Genomic DNA, 19,680 nt, shown 5'->3' with positions numbered 1-19,680 from the left:
AAGGTTTGAACCAGGACCCCCTAACAGCAGGATAAAGGTGTGTAATAAGACCGGATCCGCTCCTTCATGGGGTGTAAGCTAGGGCATCCGTTTTCCGTCTCCTTATTCAGAGCAGGTTGGAAGTGGGATCCGTGAAGTCTCTTCTCCTAGAGCCTCTGTGAACGAGAGCAGTAATGCAGAAGAGCAGCAGCGCGGAAGGGCTCAGTCCCAGGACTGCTGCCAGATGCAGACCATCAACACACCTCATCGCTCACCCAGGAACATCTCTTACGGTGGAGGTGGCTTCGGGGTTCCTGCACAGGACTCTTGCGATGGAGGTGCCCTTCAAGAAGGGAAGAGGGGCTGATTCTTTTCGGCAAATTTGGCTGAAACAGAGGAAGTCGTCTGTTCCATTGGTGGGTCGGCACTGCTTTTGCTATCCCGCGATGGCAGAAACTAACTGTAGCGGGTACTGGCGAGGAGGATACAGACGGCGGGAGCAGGATCTGTTTTACCTTCTGTGTAGCTGGCTGGTGTCGGTGGGTGCGTAAATATCAGCGAGGGCAGAATTAGTAGTGTAAAGCAAAGGACAGCGCGCTCTATCCTAATTTATGATCTTTGGACAGCCACCCAGGGTGTAAATCAAGGCAGAATTTCTGCCAGGTTACTTGGTGATGCTGTAGATCAGCACGGTCTTCAGCTGAAAAAAATCCACAGAAAGAAAAGGCAGATAACGCTTTACACAAGCTAAAGCTTGGCTTAGCAATTCTGATCTCATCTCTCAAGTACTTCCTTGGTGGTTTAAGTGGCATAATTTAAATTTAATGGAAATATTTTGATTTTTAGTGTTGCAGAGATGTGGAGGAGAAAGCAAGGCTTAAGTCCCAGTCTGCCTAAACCCCAGTCTGTAGTCACAGTCTTGATTAAATCCCAGTCTGTTGGGATTTACAGTGTTTTGGCAATAGTTTTCCCAGCTTGCTTTGTAAGTGGCTGGATTTTGCACAACTTGCAGTGGTTGTAGAGAGAAGCGACGATCAACAAGCTGCGCGATTCTTTGATGTACCCTGTGCACTGCAGCTTACCTGGGTCCTGATTTATGCGATCACAACCCTTCACTCGGGGGAGGAGGGTAAGGAATACAGGTCATCAGCAGGCCAGGCTGGCAACTCCTTTCTTCCACTGTGACGACTTACTCACCGAAATAGACTCATTGAGGTCTATAGATCATTAGTGGTGATTCATATTAAGAGTTTCACAACCAGGCCTGCTGGTGTAATATGTTCCTTTTCACGGTACCATTTATCTAAAGATCTCAGAATACTTTGTGTACAGTAAACTTTTATCCGTTTTACCACCAGTGAAGTAGGTAAGAAGGGTTGTTTCCATTTTGCAAATGAGGTAAACTGAGGTACGGAGCAAGAAAGTGACTTGCCCAACCTTGTGCAGGTAGGTTGCAAAGTTGTAGAGTGCTGTCTTGCAACGAGTGTGCGTTTCCCATACGTGGCCCCATTTCCCTGCCCGAATTTTAAAGGAACATTTGATTTCCTGGGGCTAAGGCTGAGCAGAAATCTGTCTATAGCTGTAAATTCAGAAGGTCTGATGTGAATCAGAACTTCCTCTAGTGTTTGGGAATGTTTAGATTTGTCATCCCTGACTGGCCCTGACCTGAAAGGATTGGAGCAGAACTGTGTGGGTTTTTTTAGGGCTGGTATCAACTGGTTGGCATAAGATGTAGAGTTAAGAGTTGGTGAAAAACTCTGCTTCCAATCTATTCGTCCTCATCTGCCTGTATAGTCAACGGGGACAGCATAGACAGCGGAGGATGAAAGTGTGATTCATCTGACTCTTTCAGTTACCCACTAGAGGACGAGATGAATTGTGACTTAAACTCCATTGTCTGTCGCCTGTAAAGGCAGATTAGGTAACTATCTCAAGTGAAGCCTGTCCTAGTGTCCGTGGAGAAGCAGAGTTGCATGAATGGGGACAGATTTCATCGTTTGCCGAGTTTAATCTCTTGTGGTAATTAGACAGATGACTTCAGGTGTATATTGAAGCAGAGTTGCATGAATGGGGACAGATTTCATCGTTTGCCGAGTTTAATCTCTTGTGGTAATTAGACAGATGACTTCAGTGGTGTATATTGTAATAGCTCCTTTAAGAAAAAAAAAAAGGGCAATGGAAACGCAGGCTCTCGTTTCCCTGTGCTAGGGAAACGCACACCAAGACTCCCAGCCCAAGGAAAGCTAAACATGTGCAGTTTGGGAGAAGGAGCGGGTCCAGAGAGGGAAACTGACTTCCATGTGGTCATTTAACAAGTGAATGGCAGAGCCAGGGAAGGTGTTCCTCCCTCCGTACTCTCTCCAGTGCTCCCGTTACTTAACCATATTGCCACTGAACTGGCCTTTATCCACCTCTGCTTCCTTCTCTGCCAGGGTCCCCTTCTCTGAGGGCATATCCTCTCATCTCCGTCATCACCAGGCAGCCCTCCGTGGTCCCTCACCTCATCCCAGCTGCCACCAGCTCCCGTGTGCTGCCAGCCCAGCCCTCCTCGGGGACTGCGAGCTCAGAGGCACCTGCCAGTGAGACCCATGCCAGCAGCGAGTCGGAGGCAGAGCAGCCCGCACCTCGGTTAAAAAAGCCACGCCGGAGTAGGACCATCTTCACGGAGCTCCAGCTGATGGGCTTGGAGAAGAAATTCCAGAAGCAGAAGTATCTGTCTACCCCTGACAGGTAGGTCAGTCTCTTACACTAGGAAAAGGAATGAGCGAAAGGGCTGCTCTAGCCCTACTCAGCTGATCCTACACTGAACACTCCCTGGCTGTAGTGTGCTGCCTTCTAGCTCCACTGGGATGCCTCTGCCACTGGCTAAGGACATGGGCAGATGACCAGATTCAATTTCAAGACTAACTTTTCCTGGGATCAAAGGTGACATGAATAGATTGTATCGATGGAAGTGCCACATGGTGAGATACGTGCTTTCTAGCAGGCATCCGGGCTCAGAGATAGGCGAGGTACAGAGCAGAAGGCTCTCTGTCTTTCCCATTCCTGCTGCACACTTGAAAAAAAGGTGGAGCCTGTCCCCTCCTGGGATCTGGTGGCGGATGGCTGTCTCTCCATGGCAGCTGAGAGGTTGGCTGTAGCTTCAGCTGGCTGCTGAACTAGCTTTCATCTGGCAAACTTGGGTAGCAATTCAACGAGAAGGTGGTGGCCTGTCCATCAGCTTGAAAACAGAAGGTTGCACAGAGTTGAAGGCTACCTTGCCCCTGTGAAGGCACAGGCAAGTACCTTGTCTTTGTGAAGGAAAAGGCAAGTTCTTAGGGACTACTTGGTACCAAATGGACAAATTAAACGAAGGAGAGGTTTTATCTTTTTTTAAAGGTTTTGAATCCTACTCTGCAAATTTAGATTACAGGAAAAAGACCTGTCCAATCCCTATTAAGTTTGTAAACCTAGCGAGGGTTTGAAAGGTACACCAGACCTTGAACTCCACAGATGGCAGTGTCCCAATATTTAAATTGGTTTTGAAGATCAGCATTCTCCGCTCATACTGCCTGTCACCAAAGCCAAGGATCGCAGCTAGACCAAATTTCATGGGCACGGCCAGGCTGTCTCATACCGTTTCAGAGTTCCTAATGCTCCCGTACTGACTCCTCACAGCTTCACATAACCAGATGGCTGACACGGTTGATGAAGCACTTGAGGCTGTTAATTAATTTTATGGTATGACTGTTCCTTGGCTTTGTACATGTTTGAGGCTGATGAGCAATTCCTGTCCGTGTACCACTTCCCCTCTGTTTGTTTCCTCAGGTTTCTAGGCAATGCTGGTTACGCTAACGTGTGTGGCAAGAGATGGTTGCAGGTAATCAAAGTGTGATAAGACATGTGCAGTAAGGCAAGAGTTAGTCAGGCAGTGTTTCTCTCTGTCAGCTCATGGCTGGAAACGTGATGGTGAAGCAGTGGGTTGCATTCACTCCTGCAGCTTTTGGCCTGGACACAAGATTGTACCGCTTGGAGGGCAACTGAAGCACCTGGTTTATTAGTAGTAAGGGAGTGCAGTACAACGGGATAATGCCTCTGCTAGATTCTGCTTCTCAAATAACAGCGATAGTATCTTTAAGTCAATGGGATGTCTCGCAGACGTTATGTAGTGGCATAGGCAGCCGGCAAACCCAAGCCTGTAGGTCTACGAGTGAAGCTGAAGCGGGGGAAAAGCATGAATCCATGAGTGTGCGTTTGAGCACAGAGGGCTGGTGTGCGGTACGTAGGTGTTTGTAAATGTAAGAGTGAGTCCGACTGCCCTAGGAGCCCAGCTGAAACAAAAGTTTTATTATGAAAAACTTGGCCTTGACAAATGTGTTTCCCCATCCAAGGGCGGGGAAATATTTTCCAAAAAGTTCACGCAATCCAGAACACCTTGGAAGGTGACTCTGAGTTGGAGCTGTCCCACCTGCAGGACTCGTGTGACTCTGTGGGGCACTTGCCCAGCGTTGTTGAGGATTTCCAACTCCGTCCGTTGTGCAGCTCCATTACGACACTGCCAGATGCATGGCGCTGTCACCTGTGGGGAAGGATAAAGAGTTACTCTGAGCTGCATTTGCTTCTTATCCTGGGTTTTAATATGGAAATAATGAATGGTTTCAGATGAACTTGCACAGGTTGGAGATTTGTGGAGGATGAATCAGGATTACGGGCTGTCTGCCACATATACCCTTAAGCTAAACACGCAAATAATGAATTCATTTATAAGCCTAAATTGCCTATAATAGCAGAATGTGTAAGAAATTAATAGATTTAGATGTACTACTACTCCGTGAGAAATGAAAAAGTATTATTATCCCCATTATGTAGGTAGTGAAGAAGAAATACGGTACAAAGAGCAGCACTTTCAAAGGCAGACTGATGCTGGGTGTCTTGGTTCTTAGGTGTTTGCTTCCAGACTCCATAGACCTGTTTTTCAGGGATGCGGTGTACCAGTAGCTCCCTGCTTCGCGTACAAACGTGGAGCGTCAGCGGTTGGAGTACAGCAGGCTTGTGTTTCAAAGAGGGCAGGCAGACTTCTGCAAGTTCTAGGCTTGCTCGTTTGTCCAGCGGTCACAGAGGAGAAAAGAGAACAGAGAGCCTGCAAACACCTAAATATTCTTGCTTCTTCCATAAGAGCATCTATCTTTACATCCTAAATTCACAGGACAAATTCACATTTGTCTGACCTTTTCTCAAACCAACAGATTAGAGTGACGAGCAGCCATCTCTTCTGGCGGTCCCACTGTTGTATGCTCTTACACTGTCGGGTTGGCTGCACCTGGCATCTGAGCTCTTCTCCTCCTCCGTGAACTCATTTCAATGTCTGTCTTGTCTCCCAGGCTTGACTTAGCCCAGTCGTTGGGGCTGACTCAGCTCCAGGTGAAGACGTGGTACCAGAACCGTAGGATGAAGTGGAAGAAAATGGTAAGTGGTTCGTTACCGTTTCTCCACGGTCCTTAAAAACGGATTGCAGAAGAACAGATTTGGAAGCTGAGCATAGTGTCAGTGACCCTGTGTCTATTTGTGCCAAATCTTGTTTTATTCTTGATCACTTTCCTTAGAAACATACTTTTTTTTTTTAAAGAAGTTTATACTGTGACATGGGTGGTGGGCTAGAGGGACCATAGGCAGTAGGAAGCATACAAGGCAAAGGGATGAAAGAAATTAGAACAGAACAGAGGGAAGAACCAAAATATCTCCCTCTGCATTTTTGGCGTTCCTGTGATCTTAATGCTTGTGGGATTGGTTATATGCATGGGCAAAAAAGATTGTATTGCTCCATGGAAACCAATGCAGTTTTGAGAGCTAATACCATTAATTCTTGCTTTTCATATCTTCCTTTCACTTATTCTCAGCTTCATGGCCCTTTTCCAGTTAAAATGCTTTTAGAAAGGACAACTGTCCGATAAATCCTGGTGAGAACCATGATGCTGTGACATTCTCCAGTGGAGATGTTTATGTATTCTGATCTGGGAGAGGAGATGCAGTTCTAGGCTGTATCTTTGAACGTATGTGACAGCTGCAGAAGTTACTGCCACTTAAACAAATTTGGGATTAGCTTGGAGACAGATCTTTGGTTGGAAGTGTCTTGTTGCTGCAGTGATGGTGTGAAGGGAGAGGGAATTAAACGTAGGAACAGACCTATTTTGCTGACTCCCACTTTTTACGGAGATGAGAGGGGTCTCGCGTTTTAATGCGGGTGTTACAAAAAAAATAATAAAGGCTATTTCAGAAGCCAAAGGGGCTGGAGGAAAGGCAGTCAGAGGAAATCCTGTATAAGGTTTATGACTGTTCTTACTTGGGCTTTGAATAAAGCATAATAAATACTACAAATAAACACTCAGGAAAGGAACTGAATTCTGCATAAAATCTTCTCTGTCTGTAGTGTTGAGGACTGTGTGCATAGGTTGCTTTTGGGCCTCCTGTAGGAACTGACTTAGACACCTCCGGAGTTTTGGGTCTCCTTGCTGGTAATGTTTGCATTTCATTTTATTTATATGAGAGAACGGTGAGCTCGCTCTGTGAATGCAGGGCATTTCTATGAGGCTGAAATGGTGACCAAGTCATGGATTAACTTTGAGGTCAAAGCCGAGTTTCGTCCCTCTCTAACGGGTGTCTCACAGCAGTGGAGTTCAGGTTGATCCTGACGGTTCATCTCTTTGCTCCAGGTGCTGAAGGGTGGACAGGAGGCTCCAACAAAGCCCAAAGGCCGTCCAAAGAAAAACTCCATACCCACCTCGGAGGAGATCGAAGCAGAAGAGAAAATGAACAGCCAGGCTCAGAGTCAGGAGCTGGAGGGATCTCAAGCCGCCGAGGAGCCTAAATTGACAGAGGAGAAGCCAGAAGTCTCTTTGGAGACAGAGAAGTCTCCAGAACATATACCAGAGCCCTCCTCAGAGGAGACTACGCCATTAAGTTAAAAGGGAAAGCAAGGAGGGAGAGGGGAAAAAAGAAAAGCAAAAAAAGATAAAAGAGAAAAAGCAAAACCAAATATATATATATGTATATATATATTTAAATATGTATGTAATTGTGTGTGTGTACATATATATATAAATATATATATATATATGTAGACCTTGTGTAAAAGTCTAAAGATTGGTCACTTTGTGCCTTTGGGAGTCAGCCATCATGGGCCACGGTGGAACAAAGACATCCCGTGTGAGTGGCGACGACCCGTCCCTCCGGCGGTGTGCGTAAGCCTTCCCACAGCTAGTGACGGAGGCCTGAACGTGTTTCCAGAGAAAACCGCGTCTAGGAACCTGAGACAGCTCATGGCAAGTACAGGAGAAGTCCAGGGCTCCTTTCATGCTGCAGGAGGCAAATGTGTAGTGATATGACTGCGTTGGAGGGTTCAGTGTGTTCGCTTGACTTTACCCTTGCCTTTTAAAGTAGTGCAAATGGACGGAGTACTTGGTCTGGTCTCAGATCAGGGACAGCTAAGAAATGGGGAGCTCTGATAGCACCATTTCATCGTGTAACCAGCACTTATTTCTGTTAGGGATGGGCCCAACTTAAACAGTTTTAGGAAGGAGTTCAGACCCGTTTGCTTTGGCTTTAAACAGTTTTAGGAAGGAGTTCAGACCCATACGTTTGCTTTGGCCCAGTGTAAAGGTCAAAGCTTCCGAAGCGAGATTCATACCCGGGTCAGCATTCAGATTTCGTCTCTCTTGGTTGTTTGGGTGCCGTGTCTGTGAATTTGCAGTGATCCAGGATAAAACTTCGAATGAGATGAGGGTTTGGATTTGAGTCTGCTCCAAAAGCTTTGGGATGCGTGGATCTGGGATTTTTGCTTTGGGCCTACTTCTAATTTTTGTAGGGTTTTTTTTAAAGAACATTTAAATGTTTTCAGGGGTTTGGGAGAACGATGGATTTAAGAAGTTGCTGCAGAAAGTTCGCGTTTGTTTAAGATGTGTGCCAAGAATAGATGTGCATCATGTTTCATAAAGTCTTGTTAAGGGTGCATTTTGCCCGAAGGCTGCAAGAGATGTATTAAGATAACCTTTATTTTTTAATTAAAAATTAAATATATAAATAAAACAGTTGTTGTTGTTTCTCTTTCAGAATGCTAGACAGAGACTTTTCTGGGCTAGGTTTTTCTATTCTAACAAACCCTGGAGAAAATGGGAGTCATCAGACTTTCCGTAACACTACTGTGCAGCAAGCACTGTGCAAACTTCCTTGTAGCACCTTGCTAAGGTAGGTGAGGGGTGTTGTTAATGCCACCTTGTCGCTGGGTGCAGATGAATGTGTCGGAATGAGAGCACTGGCGTTCTAGCTATTTTCTGTCACCTCCCCTCCTGCCGTTATGTCTGGACATCCAATAAATGGGTCTTTGTGACCCTGTGAAGATGATTTCTTAATATCCCTTTTTTGGGGTGGTGGTAACGATTCACACACATAGACCTCAAGTGACTTATCCAGGGAGTGCTGAGTGGGGAAGGAAGGATTTCTTTTTTCCCCTGTTTCTTGCTCAATGGTGTTTGGAGGACTTAAATTCCACCTCCGCATTAGCTCTGCAATGGCACATGCATCTTCATCGGGTAATACTTACATGGCGAAACTCCAGCTGACTTCAGCGAAGCCAGGGTGGGACATTGCTCCACTCACCGTGTATTGCTGAGTACTTAATACACAGTAATCAACTTTGAAAAGGCATCTACAGGTTTGCACCTAAACCTAAAAAAAAATATTCACCAAAGTTGGGCAATGCTCGTTTGCAAGAAACTTTGAAAATCCCAGGCATTTGATGCCATTTAGCTCTTTTTTTTTATGGCACAGAGAGATGGAAATGGGATAAAAGATTTCCCTCTTGCCTGTTGCGTTGAAAACGCAGGCTGTGAGCTACAAAGTCTTTCCTCTGCCATTAAAATGCGTCAAAATTTGTTTGTCTTTGAACCATTGTTCTTTCCACAGAGCCCTGATGTACTCATGACAGGCACGGTGAGAGGCAAGGGTGGCGGGGCAGGATTTTGGCGCTTGTCTGGAGTTACGATACAGTGTGTTGTTGCACATTCTTTATCTGTGGATGTCTTTTTTTCTTCTTCTTTTTCTTTCCAGAGCTGTGCTTTAGCTCAACCGTATCTATTGGACTTGAAATGGCATTTAATTTAAAAAAGGCCTATGGCCTGTTTATACAGGAATTAGATTAGATGGTCTATGAAATAAATAATTGTCCCCTATTGTTCTTGGATAGTAGCATCAGCACTGTTATCTCAAAATAAAGTGTTTCCACAAGTCTTAAATGCGGTAGTACTCGGTGAGGGTGAAGGGAGCAATTTACTGGGAATAATTTGTCTAATGAGTTTCACCATCAGATTGCAAAAAAAGTCTGCAAGAGTCTCTAGTAGGTTGATTTGGAAGCCTGAATAGTTCACTAAATCAAATTTTCTGTGCAGGTCATTCCAGAAACGTAAAAAGCTGACCGTCAGGGAAGGCGTCAAAGATATTTTAGCTTCTCTGAGTTAAAAGTGGAAGTATCTTCTAGTGAATCTTTCAAAAAATGTTCAGAGGTGTACTTTAAACTTAGCACTTGGGAATTTCAGTATCTAGCCTTTCTTTCAACCAAACTGTGTTCCATAAAATGGATAATGCATGTAGGGTTTGGGGGGGGGGTGTTTGCATTTGGCACCCAGTGGATTTCTCTAATTTGAGGAATTTTTCTAGATTTACGTGGCGGGGGGGGAATAAAAGTAGAAACAGGGAAAAAAAAATTAGCTTCTTGCCCTGAAGTAGGAAGCGGTGTGTGTGGTGTTTCTGTGCTGTCCAATGAAACAGATAAATACGAAAACCCCAAGTTTCAAAAAATTTTAAAGATACGTTTCTAAATCACAAAGCAAAGCAAAGTTGGTCATTTTCCAGCAAAGAGTAAAGTTTTACAAAATGACATTTCCCACTTCCCAGATGAAAATAATTGTTTCTGACTCAACCCCACTTTGCAGTGGGAACAGTTCCACCCAGATGAAAATAATTGTTCAACCCTCAACCCCACTTTGCAGTGGGAACAGTTCCAGCGAGATTTTTTTTTTTTTTTTTTTTTTTTTTTAATCCCATTTTAACCATTATGAGTTTTTAATGAGTCCATAAGACATTGAAGATGTTTTTGTTCCTCTTTTGGATGAATAGCAATCTTAGCAATGTATTTTTCAATGTGATTATTTAAGTGCAAAATGAGCTCTTGAAATGCTGTCTGATACTTCCTCACACCGACTTACTTTCACTGACTTTCCTGATAATCTCTCAAATGTTCATGGAAAGCACGTTCAGAATGCGTGTGTTTGGATGGAAAGAAAACAGCAGGGGAGAAATGGTAAAACCACTGAATTATTTCTTGGCTAAATCTTTTCATACTTCTTGTCTGTTCCGTGTTACATCTGCAGCTGGAGAAAAACATCTACAAATTCTAGTAGAATTGAACACACTGATCCCAGCCATTGTTGGTAGGCAAGCGCTCCTTTTCCTCTTGTTTTAAGATTTTCCTCCCTTGGGCTTATTTTTGGTCTTGTCACCGAAATGCAAAGAATTGAGCCACTCTTCCCCTTTGCTTTGGGGCTGAGCCGAGACAGGCTTCAAGGCTGGGATGGAGAAAGCCTGGCTGGTCGAGTTTGGCCTTTAAAGGGGGCTGTGGTGTCTTCTGCAGGGACACCCAGCTCTTGTGGATGTGAGTTGTATTTGCTTCATGCTCCCGAGACCCAGAAATAACGTTACAAGTCTCGCTTTAGGCACGCTCGTGCAGAAGTGCAGCCAACGTGGACTGCTCTCTGCGGTCGGTATCGAGGAAGTCTGCACAAAAAGGCTTCGTCTTTATCAATAGACTGACAGCGAAGGGCTTTCCAAGTGCCTTTGCACTGGTCCTGAAGGTAGTTTTATTTTTTAAGAGGCTATTGATTGTTCTGCCTCCTGGGCACCAAGGTCCCCTGTCCCAGGACTGCTTGTCACTCATCGGAGGAGTCCCATCGGAGACACGTGCCCTTGGGGTTGAACCTTGCAGGTGTTCGGGGGTGTTCGGCTTCCAGTTCTGACAGCAAGGAACAAGCCCCGATGTCGAAATCCGAACTCCCCTACAGGGCTGGAAAGTGCTCATATCCGGAGTTCTGGCTGGGACCCACCTTTTATTGTACCCACTGTTTAGATAATTTTGCAAAGCACTGAGCTCATCCTGCAAGATGGTAAGTTCCCCCAGGTCCCAGCAAGGATGAATGGGCTTTCGTCCTGTTTTGCAAGGGGAAAGAAAAAAAAAAAAATGTATTCGTTTAACTTCAGGCCAGTACAAGGAAATTTGGTGTTTGGGTGGGTTTTCAGTTCCCCCTTCTCTCCGTCATCTTTTTTCAGAAGCAAAATGGGAAAGGGCAGTAAGAAAAAAATGAGTGAAAATAGAGGGCAGAAAGAGGAGGTGAAAGAAAAAGCCGAAGCTAAGCTTAGCTGTATCAAACTACACAAAAAATTCAGAAGCAAAATGGGAAAGGGCAGTAAGAAAAAAATGAGTGAAAATAGAGGGCAGAAAGAGGAGGTGAAAGAAAAAGCCGAAGCTGAAAAGCTTAGCTGTATCAAACTCCACAAAAAATAAAAACCAGGGGGAAAAATAATCATGTGGAAAAGTCAACTTTTGTTTTGGTAAATTTTGACAGATGAGGAAAGCTCTGGTCCTGTAAAGACAGAGATTTTTCTGGAGTTTAACTATACATGCAAGGATGGTGAATGACAAGTTTTTCCTAAGTTTCCTCTTATGCTATAGAAGTTAAAACGTAGCTGAGTAAAGAACAGTTGGATTAGACTTAGGCTACAATACAGGATTTGGGCCCAAATATGTGTCTTGGCAAAGGCAGAGGTTTGGTGAAGCCTAGGTCCCGTGGAATCTTAGACGCTGGGCATGAACATCCTGTACGAAACTCGCTCCTCGTTCTTCCCAAGGTCTGGTACCGCCAGGTAGGATTTATCAGGTTTTACTGTAAACTGAAGAATAGGTGGTTTGGGGGCATGAATCTCTGGAGCACAGTAGCTTTCCTTTTTTTAAACAAGAGCGGCACGTTGCAAACACAGTAGTTGCAATTCATATCTCTTAAATTAGTGAGGTTTGGTTAAAATGACAACCAAAAAACCCAGAAAAAAACCGACCCCAGACTTGTTGCTTGTCGTGTGCTATAGGAATCCATAACTAGATACTAGGTTTAGACTTTGAAGTCCTGGAGTTAAGGTTCATGAGGATGATTTTTTCAGTGCAGGGATTTGAACCCCAAAATCAAAATATATTTTTCCCTAGCAATTTTTTTTGTGTTATTTTTTTTTCCCCCTCAATTTTTTTTTTTTCATAACCAGATTCCCTGTGATTTCTAGGCTTTCCCCCCAATTCTGGTCCCTTCCATATTGTTAATCTCCTTGAATGTACTGTCCCAACGCAATGGAATAATTACGCCTTAGCGTGGCAGTAACTGCTAGGAAGGAAGCCTCTTACCACTGCTGGGATCCATAGGTGCCAAAAGGGAGAGGTGTACTGCTAGGCGGTTGCCAACGGAGAGAGTTAACCCCTCTAGGCTGTTCTGACATGTCAGTTAACTGCTGGAAACACTGAAGCTCTTGTTTTGTCAAACAATTGAGAGTAATAGAGCGAGTTACTCACTAAGAGAGGTTCCTGAAATCATCCTGGTCCTGGACAGCCTACCTTCCTGCATGCAACTGGGAGGAGGGTTGGGGGTTTTTTTTTCCCCTCAGAGATTAGCGAGAAACAAATTTATCAAAAAGAAATTTTGTAAGCCAAAATTTCCTGGGGAAGAAGGCTGCCGAGCATGCCAGAGCACTAACGAAAGCAGAGGAAGCAATGGTTACCCTTTGGGCAAATGCTTTTAATATTTGCATAAAACCAAAGGAACCAAACCCTTGTAGATAAAACAATTGTAAAATATTTCAGGCCTTTTACGCTTCCCATACGAGGGCCATTAATGTCTTTCCCAAACAGTAGCTAGCATCATTGTCAGGTGGTGAACGTTACAAGTCCCTGGACGCTTAAGACTTCACCGTTCTACCATGCCCAAAGCCCAGCTCTTATTTAAGCTAAAGCAAAACCTTTCTTACTTCCATCAGAGCTGTGATACCCGATTCTGATGCTGTGCAGATTCTTACAGACCTCCGATGAGCTAGGGAGGGTTTGGCTAAGGTAGACCTATGTGCAAGAGATCCTGCGCCCCTGCAAGGTGTCAGAGGGGCTATTGCTGCAAGTGAATTAAGGTCTGAGAGCTGCTTTAAGTCAGTCAGGTCCTAGTCTTCATGCAAGAAGCAAACCACCGGCAGAAGGTTTTCAGCAGCATCCTTTCCTGTCGCAGCTAGGCGGCTTGGGTGGCTGTTCCGGCAGTGTCACCTCATAATTATATGATATTATAGTAGCACTTTTTTGCAAGAGTAGTGGGGAAGAAAAAAAAAAAAAGAGGCGTAAACTGTCATGAAAACAGCAGGGCTTCTTCCTTGAGACTGCTGGATACGAGCCCTGCAGTTTTTTTGTGCCTCTCAAGTGCTTTTTAGCGAGCTAACGTTCAGGGGGAAAGATTATTTTTAAAGCCAGATCACACAGCTGCTCTCTGTGGAGCTTTCCTGGTGCCTCTGGAGAATACAGACTCTCCTAGATGTCTAGCAGCTAAATGAGAAATAAACAAGCTGAAAGTGGTGGATTAAAGGGATAAATACACAAACAGGTCACAGGCTGGGGTTCGCTTGTGCTCACAGCTGTTCTGCTGGGAGATTATGGCTCCGGCTCAGTGAGAAGAGAGAAACTTTTCCTCCATCAGCCACCCCTGTCCTTAGCATATACGTGCACGTACAAGCCTTGGTGCTCTGGGCATCCAAGGTCCTGCCAGGAAAGATGGGAATTTCCCTCTTCTTACTGGAAGCTTGGATTACCCGTAATTCTGGCTCCTCTTCCAAACCTTCCTGCATCTGCCCCTTCCCAGTCAGCTTTGCTCCCGCAGGAGGTCCTCGGGGCTTCGGCAGCTGAGGGATTGCACCTTCTAGGATTCCCGGAGGTAGGAGCCGTGACCCACGCATGCTGCCAGCTCTCGAGCAGCAGACGCCCGAGTCTGCTCCCAAACCGCAAGCTGCCACATCAGAACTGCTTTCTGCGTCCAGAACAATCGCTCCCTTTATTCCGCGGCTGTGCCCATCCCTGGATTGATGTGGGATGATCGGAGGAGCACGGCTTCAGTCCGAGAGGACTGATCCCTTGCAAACAAGGGTTGTACAGCATCAGCTCCCTGCAAACCTCAAAGACAGCAAATAGCTGCAGTCCAGGCCACCTAAGCAGGGAGAGCTAGCTTTCTGTGCTGGGATTTGCACATAGGAACTTTTTCACGATGAAAATTAAGTGCAGCTAATCCATAACGTCATCTGCTTCTCCGCACTGAGATATTTCTATTATTTGGGTGGGGAGCATGACTCAGAGAAATTATTTCCTCTCTTGTCCGTGCTTCTCATTACTGGAAATACAATGGTATTTTTTCCCCTGTGTTCCATTTCGTGCTATTTAGGATAATGATGCTGAGGAGGTGTCTGATAATGGGATTAGAAGGCCAGACTGGGAGTTACCTGCCTGCCTTCTTCTCTGTGTGCCTGAGTGAATATTTACCCCTGAGGTAATAATTAGATCCATTTGTGCAGTGAAAATCACGAGCAGTAAGATGAAGATGTCAAAGAGCAGAGGATGGCTTGGCGTTTGTTCTAAGCTCTTGCCAGGAGAGATGGGATAACTCATTCGTGAAGCATCAGCCAGACATTTCCGCGCTAAATCTGAGGTTCGTTATTCCCCTTCCTGAGGACCTGCCTCTCTCCTCGTGCCATGTTGCCACCCGGAGATAAGCGAAAGCCCGTGAACTTGATCCTCCCCTTTGTAAAAGCTGTTTGAAAGCTGTGGAGCGGTCTCTCTGAACCCCTTCCTGAGGAACGCTCCGCTCCCTGGCTCCCAGCCCTGGTCTGGATTAGGCCAAGCGCGTTGACCTTTTGGACGCAGTACGGAGCCCATCTGTTCAAGCAGTAATTTGTGGAGAGCCCGAGGTAGCAGAGAGTGGGATTTTAGCCTTATTTACTCAGCACTGTGTGCAGTTTGTGTGGGACGTGGGCCCGGGGACAAGGGCCAAGATAAGTCTTCAAAGTCTGAATTTAAGACACCCGAGAGAGATCCTGATTTTCAAGCAGCAGATAATCCTGCCTCTGAAGATAGAGCTCCTTCCAGGGTGTCACGCACGGTCTCCCGCAACGGTGGCTCTCCTAAGTCAGGAGGGAGTTACTGCAAATCCAGCAACGGGATTGCAAAGGCAGGGTGTTATTTTTTGTCTTTCAGAGAAGGAAAGCTGTCTACATTTCGACTCTTTTCTAATAGCTCTTTTTGAAGATCTGCTGTCGGCAAAGAAACTAAGCTCTAGTCTTGGACAATAAATCTGGAGCAGGTAAACAGGGGAGCGTTGCCAAACCAGTGACGTTCCCCAAGTGCTTCTAAGAGCTGTGCTGTCCTTTTAGGAGGATCCTATTTTTATCAGTTTCATTTCCTGCTTGTTCTTCCTAACAGCTTAGTTTGATTAAACTCGGCGCAGTTACAATAACAACAGACGGGGAAATGGATGCTTGTGAAATGCAATACAAATACATTTTCCCCGTGCAACAAGATTCTCCGCTGTTAGTGCTGGGGGGTGCTTTCTCAAGATGGGATCCTACATGATGGCAGGAGATAAAAGTCGGGATTAGCAGGATCTGTTTGGGTAACAAAGACCAGGTTGTTGCAATTGCATATGTTTGTTCATACTTTCCCTTTCATAAATATTTCCGTCTCTGTTTAAAAACAAATAGAGGGGGTTTGTACACTTCTAATCCTCTTGGAAAGCTGTTTCAGAAGCTAACTCCTGTCGCAGTCCTGCGTTCAATTTTCTAACTACACTTATGTATGTCCCATTTTGCTGTTTTGTTTGTTTGGTTTTTTTAACTAGCATTTTCCACTAGCGCAAACAGTTCCTCTCCCTCTCTGCTGCTTCTCTCCCTGGGTATTTATAGCCAGGGATCATATCTTCGTGCAGCCTCCATCCTGCTAGGCTCTTGGAGGCTTGTCTCATGAGATAAACTCCTTCCCCTGATCACTCTGGTATCCTTTTGCTGCTTCTGTTCCAGGCTGAATTTATCTTCCTTGGACGTAGGTGATGAAAACTATACACGTTGCTACAGAGGAGGTCTCACCGCAGTGCTATCTCCAGCACAAATACCTTATCTGGCTCATTTTGGAGTTAAAATCTCTTCCCCCCGCCCCAGTATGGGCCACCTGATTTTGGTAGCCAGAAACCCGGGTTAATCATTCACTGATTACCACACTCATGGTTCGCTCCTCCCACGTCTCGTTCCTCCGCTCCAGTCCTCCGTCTCCCGGTTTTCCTGCAGGTTGTACAATCCTTTTCGGCAATGGCAATCGGACTCAGCTTTTTGTCATCAGCAAACTTTGATGGCTCAACTCTGCTTTTTCTGCCCAGGGTTTTAATTAAAGACTTACATAAAATTAGTCTCAGTCTGAATCCTGAACAACTCTGTTAATAAACTTCCTTGAGCCCACTTGTCCCCCTCCGAAGACATTTTCCTTTGATCTCTAGCCGCCTCTGTACCCTCTCATACAAAACCCCACTTTTGTCAGTCAAGTTATTAATTCCCTATACAGAATTATACAGTCCATACAAATTACTAGTGTACTGCATTTCCTTTGTCTAGAAAATCCGTTATCTTACTGAAGAGAGAGATTAGGCACAGCAAACTTCTTTCCACGTTATCCCATTTCCCTCTATCTCCTCTACATTTAGGGTTGCTTTTTTCCCCCCCCCAAGCTATTAAAGTCAGCGTTCAGTCTGTTTGCTTATTTCAAATTTTCTTTCCAGTTCTTAAATATATGGGACATTTCTCCAGTGCCACCTTCGGCTAGATTGATTTATTGAAACTTTTGGAGTTCGGGGATGTGATAAGCATCTTGTTTGCAACACACGAGCTATAAGCTCTCTGAGATTTGTTTCTTACCGGATTGTCGTAATTCCAGCTTTTCTGCCCTGATTTCGCCCCAAATCTGACTCCTGCTTTCAACAACTTGAGTATTTGCATTCATTTTTCCTATATGGAAGCAGGGTTGCCATTTCATAAATGCAAATTTTGCTTTCCACGAGGGTGGAGATGCCCTTTTGCTAAATCAGGAGGTCCCAGTGGAAGCGGACACCTGCACAGAGACACGGAGAGATGGATCTGCGCTGTCTGCAACAAATTTATCTGACCGAATACAGAGTTCCCAGATATCAGCCAAGCCAGTTTTCTTCTGAGAATTCAAAGGTCAGCCAAACAGGGGCAGGAAATGGGAGCAATCCCGCACAATACCATTTCAAACAGTTTTAATGACAATATCCTTTCATACCTGCCAGCAATTTATTTTATTTTATTTTTTTTTTAGCTTTTTGGCATTGTTAATCTTTTTTTTTTCCTCATCCTCTCTGTTTATTTTTGTTGCAGATTTATTAGGTGCACAGTTAAGTGCCATTTAGCTTTGCAGAACTGTCATCACCGGCACTTTATGAATGGGATCATTCACTGTCAAAGTATTTAAACACTAAAAGGGGGGAAAATTTACTGCTACAGGTCAATGAAGAAGCCAAGATCAACTGAAACTCAGCTGCGTTTCTCCTTGAATATAGGAATGTGACGAAGGCGCTCAGAGTTTTCTTTAACGTATCCTCATCCTTAATTTATCCTCAAGCATCAAACTGAATGTCACTCTGTTTTGCAGTGGTATTTTACCTAAAATAATGCCTTTCTTTCTGACAGCTTGCAAGAGCCCGGAGATCTAAAAATGTGGCTAAACAGGCAGTCACACACCTGCTAATTAAGGCTATGAATAAGCTGTGACCAGTCATGCAGCCACTGACAACCAGTTCCAGGCAGGGAAATTTTTAGGAAAAAAGCACGGAGAGCTTTGCGGATCAAACGCAATCCAGGTTACGGGAGCCCGGGAGCAGTTCTGACCTTTTTCCCTTGATAACCTTGGAAAAAATCTTACCATCTTTTAATATTTCTGCCCCCTACCTGGCAGAAGGGCAGAGTGGTGCGTCCTTTCTTCTAGCAATAGGTTCACAGAGTTACAAACTCTTCAGGCCAGATGTCAGAGCCGGACTTTTCCCTCGGTCGCTTCTTCCACCCGTGGAGCGTGGTAGCAACTTCTATGGGTTAGACCCAACTTCTATGGCATAGACCAGTAAGGTTATCACAAGTGGTTCTCTCTGTTCTCCTTCAGCTGAAACATCACATAAGCAAGGGAAGTCCTGTAGGAAACTGTGCTCGCTTTATTTTAAATGTTCTCCTTGAAAGGAAATTGTCTCCCCTTTTTTTACTATTATAATGTATATAGCCTTCAAAAGACGGATCAAAGTTGTCCACTCATGTTATTTTGTATGTTTAATCATGTCCTCCACATCCTAGCCTTTCATAGTTGCCTTTAATTACTTGGGAGTGTGTAAATATATATTTTTATATATGTGTGACTATAGATTTGAAGAAGGACTGGACAAGCTCCAGGAGCACAGCCGGTGGGGACTGCCGGGTGTTGAGTGAGGGAGCTAGGTGGCCTCAGGTTTCCCATCTCTCATGTCTCTGATGCTCTGACCCTGTGAATTCCACTGTTTTTTTCCCAAGTGAAAGTTTTCTCTTCACCTGGTCCTGGGATATTGCCAGGCTTACAGCTCATTATACATGGGGGATCAAGTTGTATTGTAAAATTGACAAAAAATACAATTTTATATATTTTTCTCCAGCAATTCCACATTGCCGTGCAAGGCTTCTTGACTAATCCACTCAGATTTAGAGTTAATCCTCGTGCACTCGGTATATATGCGTGTAGGTATTCGAGAGATTTAAATGGACACCACTAACCCCTATGGGGTCTCATTTCTTAACATACCTTAGAAACTTAATCTGGTGGAGGAAGATGAGACACAAAGGCTTCTTTTCTGTAGCAATCAGCTTTAATTTTGCTCTCCCTACAGGGTGAAATCAAGAAAACAACTCCATGGCCATGATTTTAAAGGCTTTAGCAACATTAGTTGATGCAAAACTTCTAATTTAAGTGAAGCGCCCATTTTACAGATGTGGAAACTAAAGGCACAAAGAGGTGAAGCACGTTTCTCAAAATAACAAAGGCAAGAGTGGCAAGAGTGCAAACCCCACGGATCCTGTTTGGTAGCAATAAGAGCATGGACGTGAGTTCAGCTGCTCATGAGAAATGTATTTTAATTCCTTTGAAAGGCTTTGGCTTGTGAACCGGGGTGTAAATCTTGCCAGAGTTTCTTGTAAATTCTCCTGAATTCCTGTGCTTTTGCTGCATGGGGAAATATTATAACAGACTTTCTGGTAGTATTTTGTCACCTGTAATTCCAGCCAAAGTCAGCAGGTGCAGAAGGATGTGAGGGGCAGGGATGGGAGCAAGCTGTAGCATTCAGGTCTGGACCTGGATTATGAAAACCCGCAGTCGTGGTGGAGCTTGCTGTTGGGGGTGAATTTGTGAAGGCCCCCAAAGCTGGCAGTCAATAAACTCAGCCTGCAAATCGCATATGTGCTCCTGTGGGGCTGTTCATCAGCTTTAGAGAGGTTCAGGTTGAAGCCACCAGCCCTTATTATCTGAAACTGGATCTTCACACC

General features: G+C 44.8%; 1 protein-coding gene across 1 annotated transcript; it reads left to right on the top strand.

Annotated features, from left to right (window-relative positions):
* Window positions 1–425: 425 nt before the first annotated feature.
* On the top strand, window positions 426–6,944 carry BARX2 (BARX homeobox 2). The gene is made up of 5 exons (XM_009273005.1): window positions 426–522; window positions 992–1,108; window positions 2,412–2,709; window positions 5,340–5,424; window positions 6,669–6,944. The coding sequence occupies exons 1-5, from the start codon at window positions 426–428 to the stop codon at window positions 6,918–6,920; spliced, it is 849 nt and encodes a 282-aa protein (XP_009271280.1). The 3' UTR covers window positions 6,921–6,944.
* Window positions 6,945–19,680: the final 12,736 nt, after the last annotated feature.

Source organism: Aptenodytes forsteri, unplaced genomic scaffold (assembly GCF_000699145.1).
Source record: "Aptenodytes forsteri isolate BGI_AS27 unplaced genomic scaffold, ASM69914v1 Scaffold126, whole genome shotgun sequence".
NCBI lineage: Eukaryota > Metazoa > Chordata > Aves > Sphenisciformes > Spheniscidae > Aptenodytes > Aptenodytes forsteri.
The sequence above is the reverse complement of the archived record's forward strand: the minus strand, read 5'-3'. Positions and strand labels throughout refer to the sequence as shown.

Coding starts and splice junctions, on each gene's coding strand:
- BARX2 (XM_009273005.1), top strand. CDS start 426: ATGGCAGAAACTAACTGTAGCGGGTACTGGCGAGGAGGATACAGACGG. Junction 2,710..5,339: donor TATCTGTCTACCCCTGACAG/GTAGGTCAGTCT, acceptor CTTGTCTCCCAG/GCTTGACTTAGCCCAGTCGT. Junction 5,425..6,668: donor GGATGAAGTGGAAGAAAATG/GTAAGTGGTTCG, acceptor TCTTTGCTCCAG/GTGCTGAAGGGTGGACAGGA.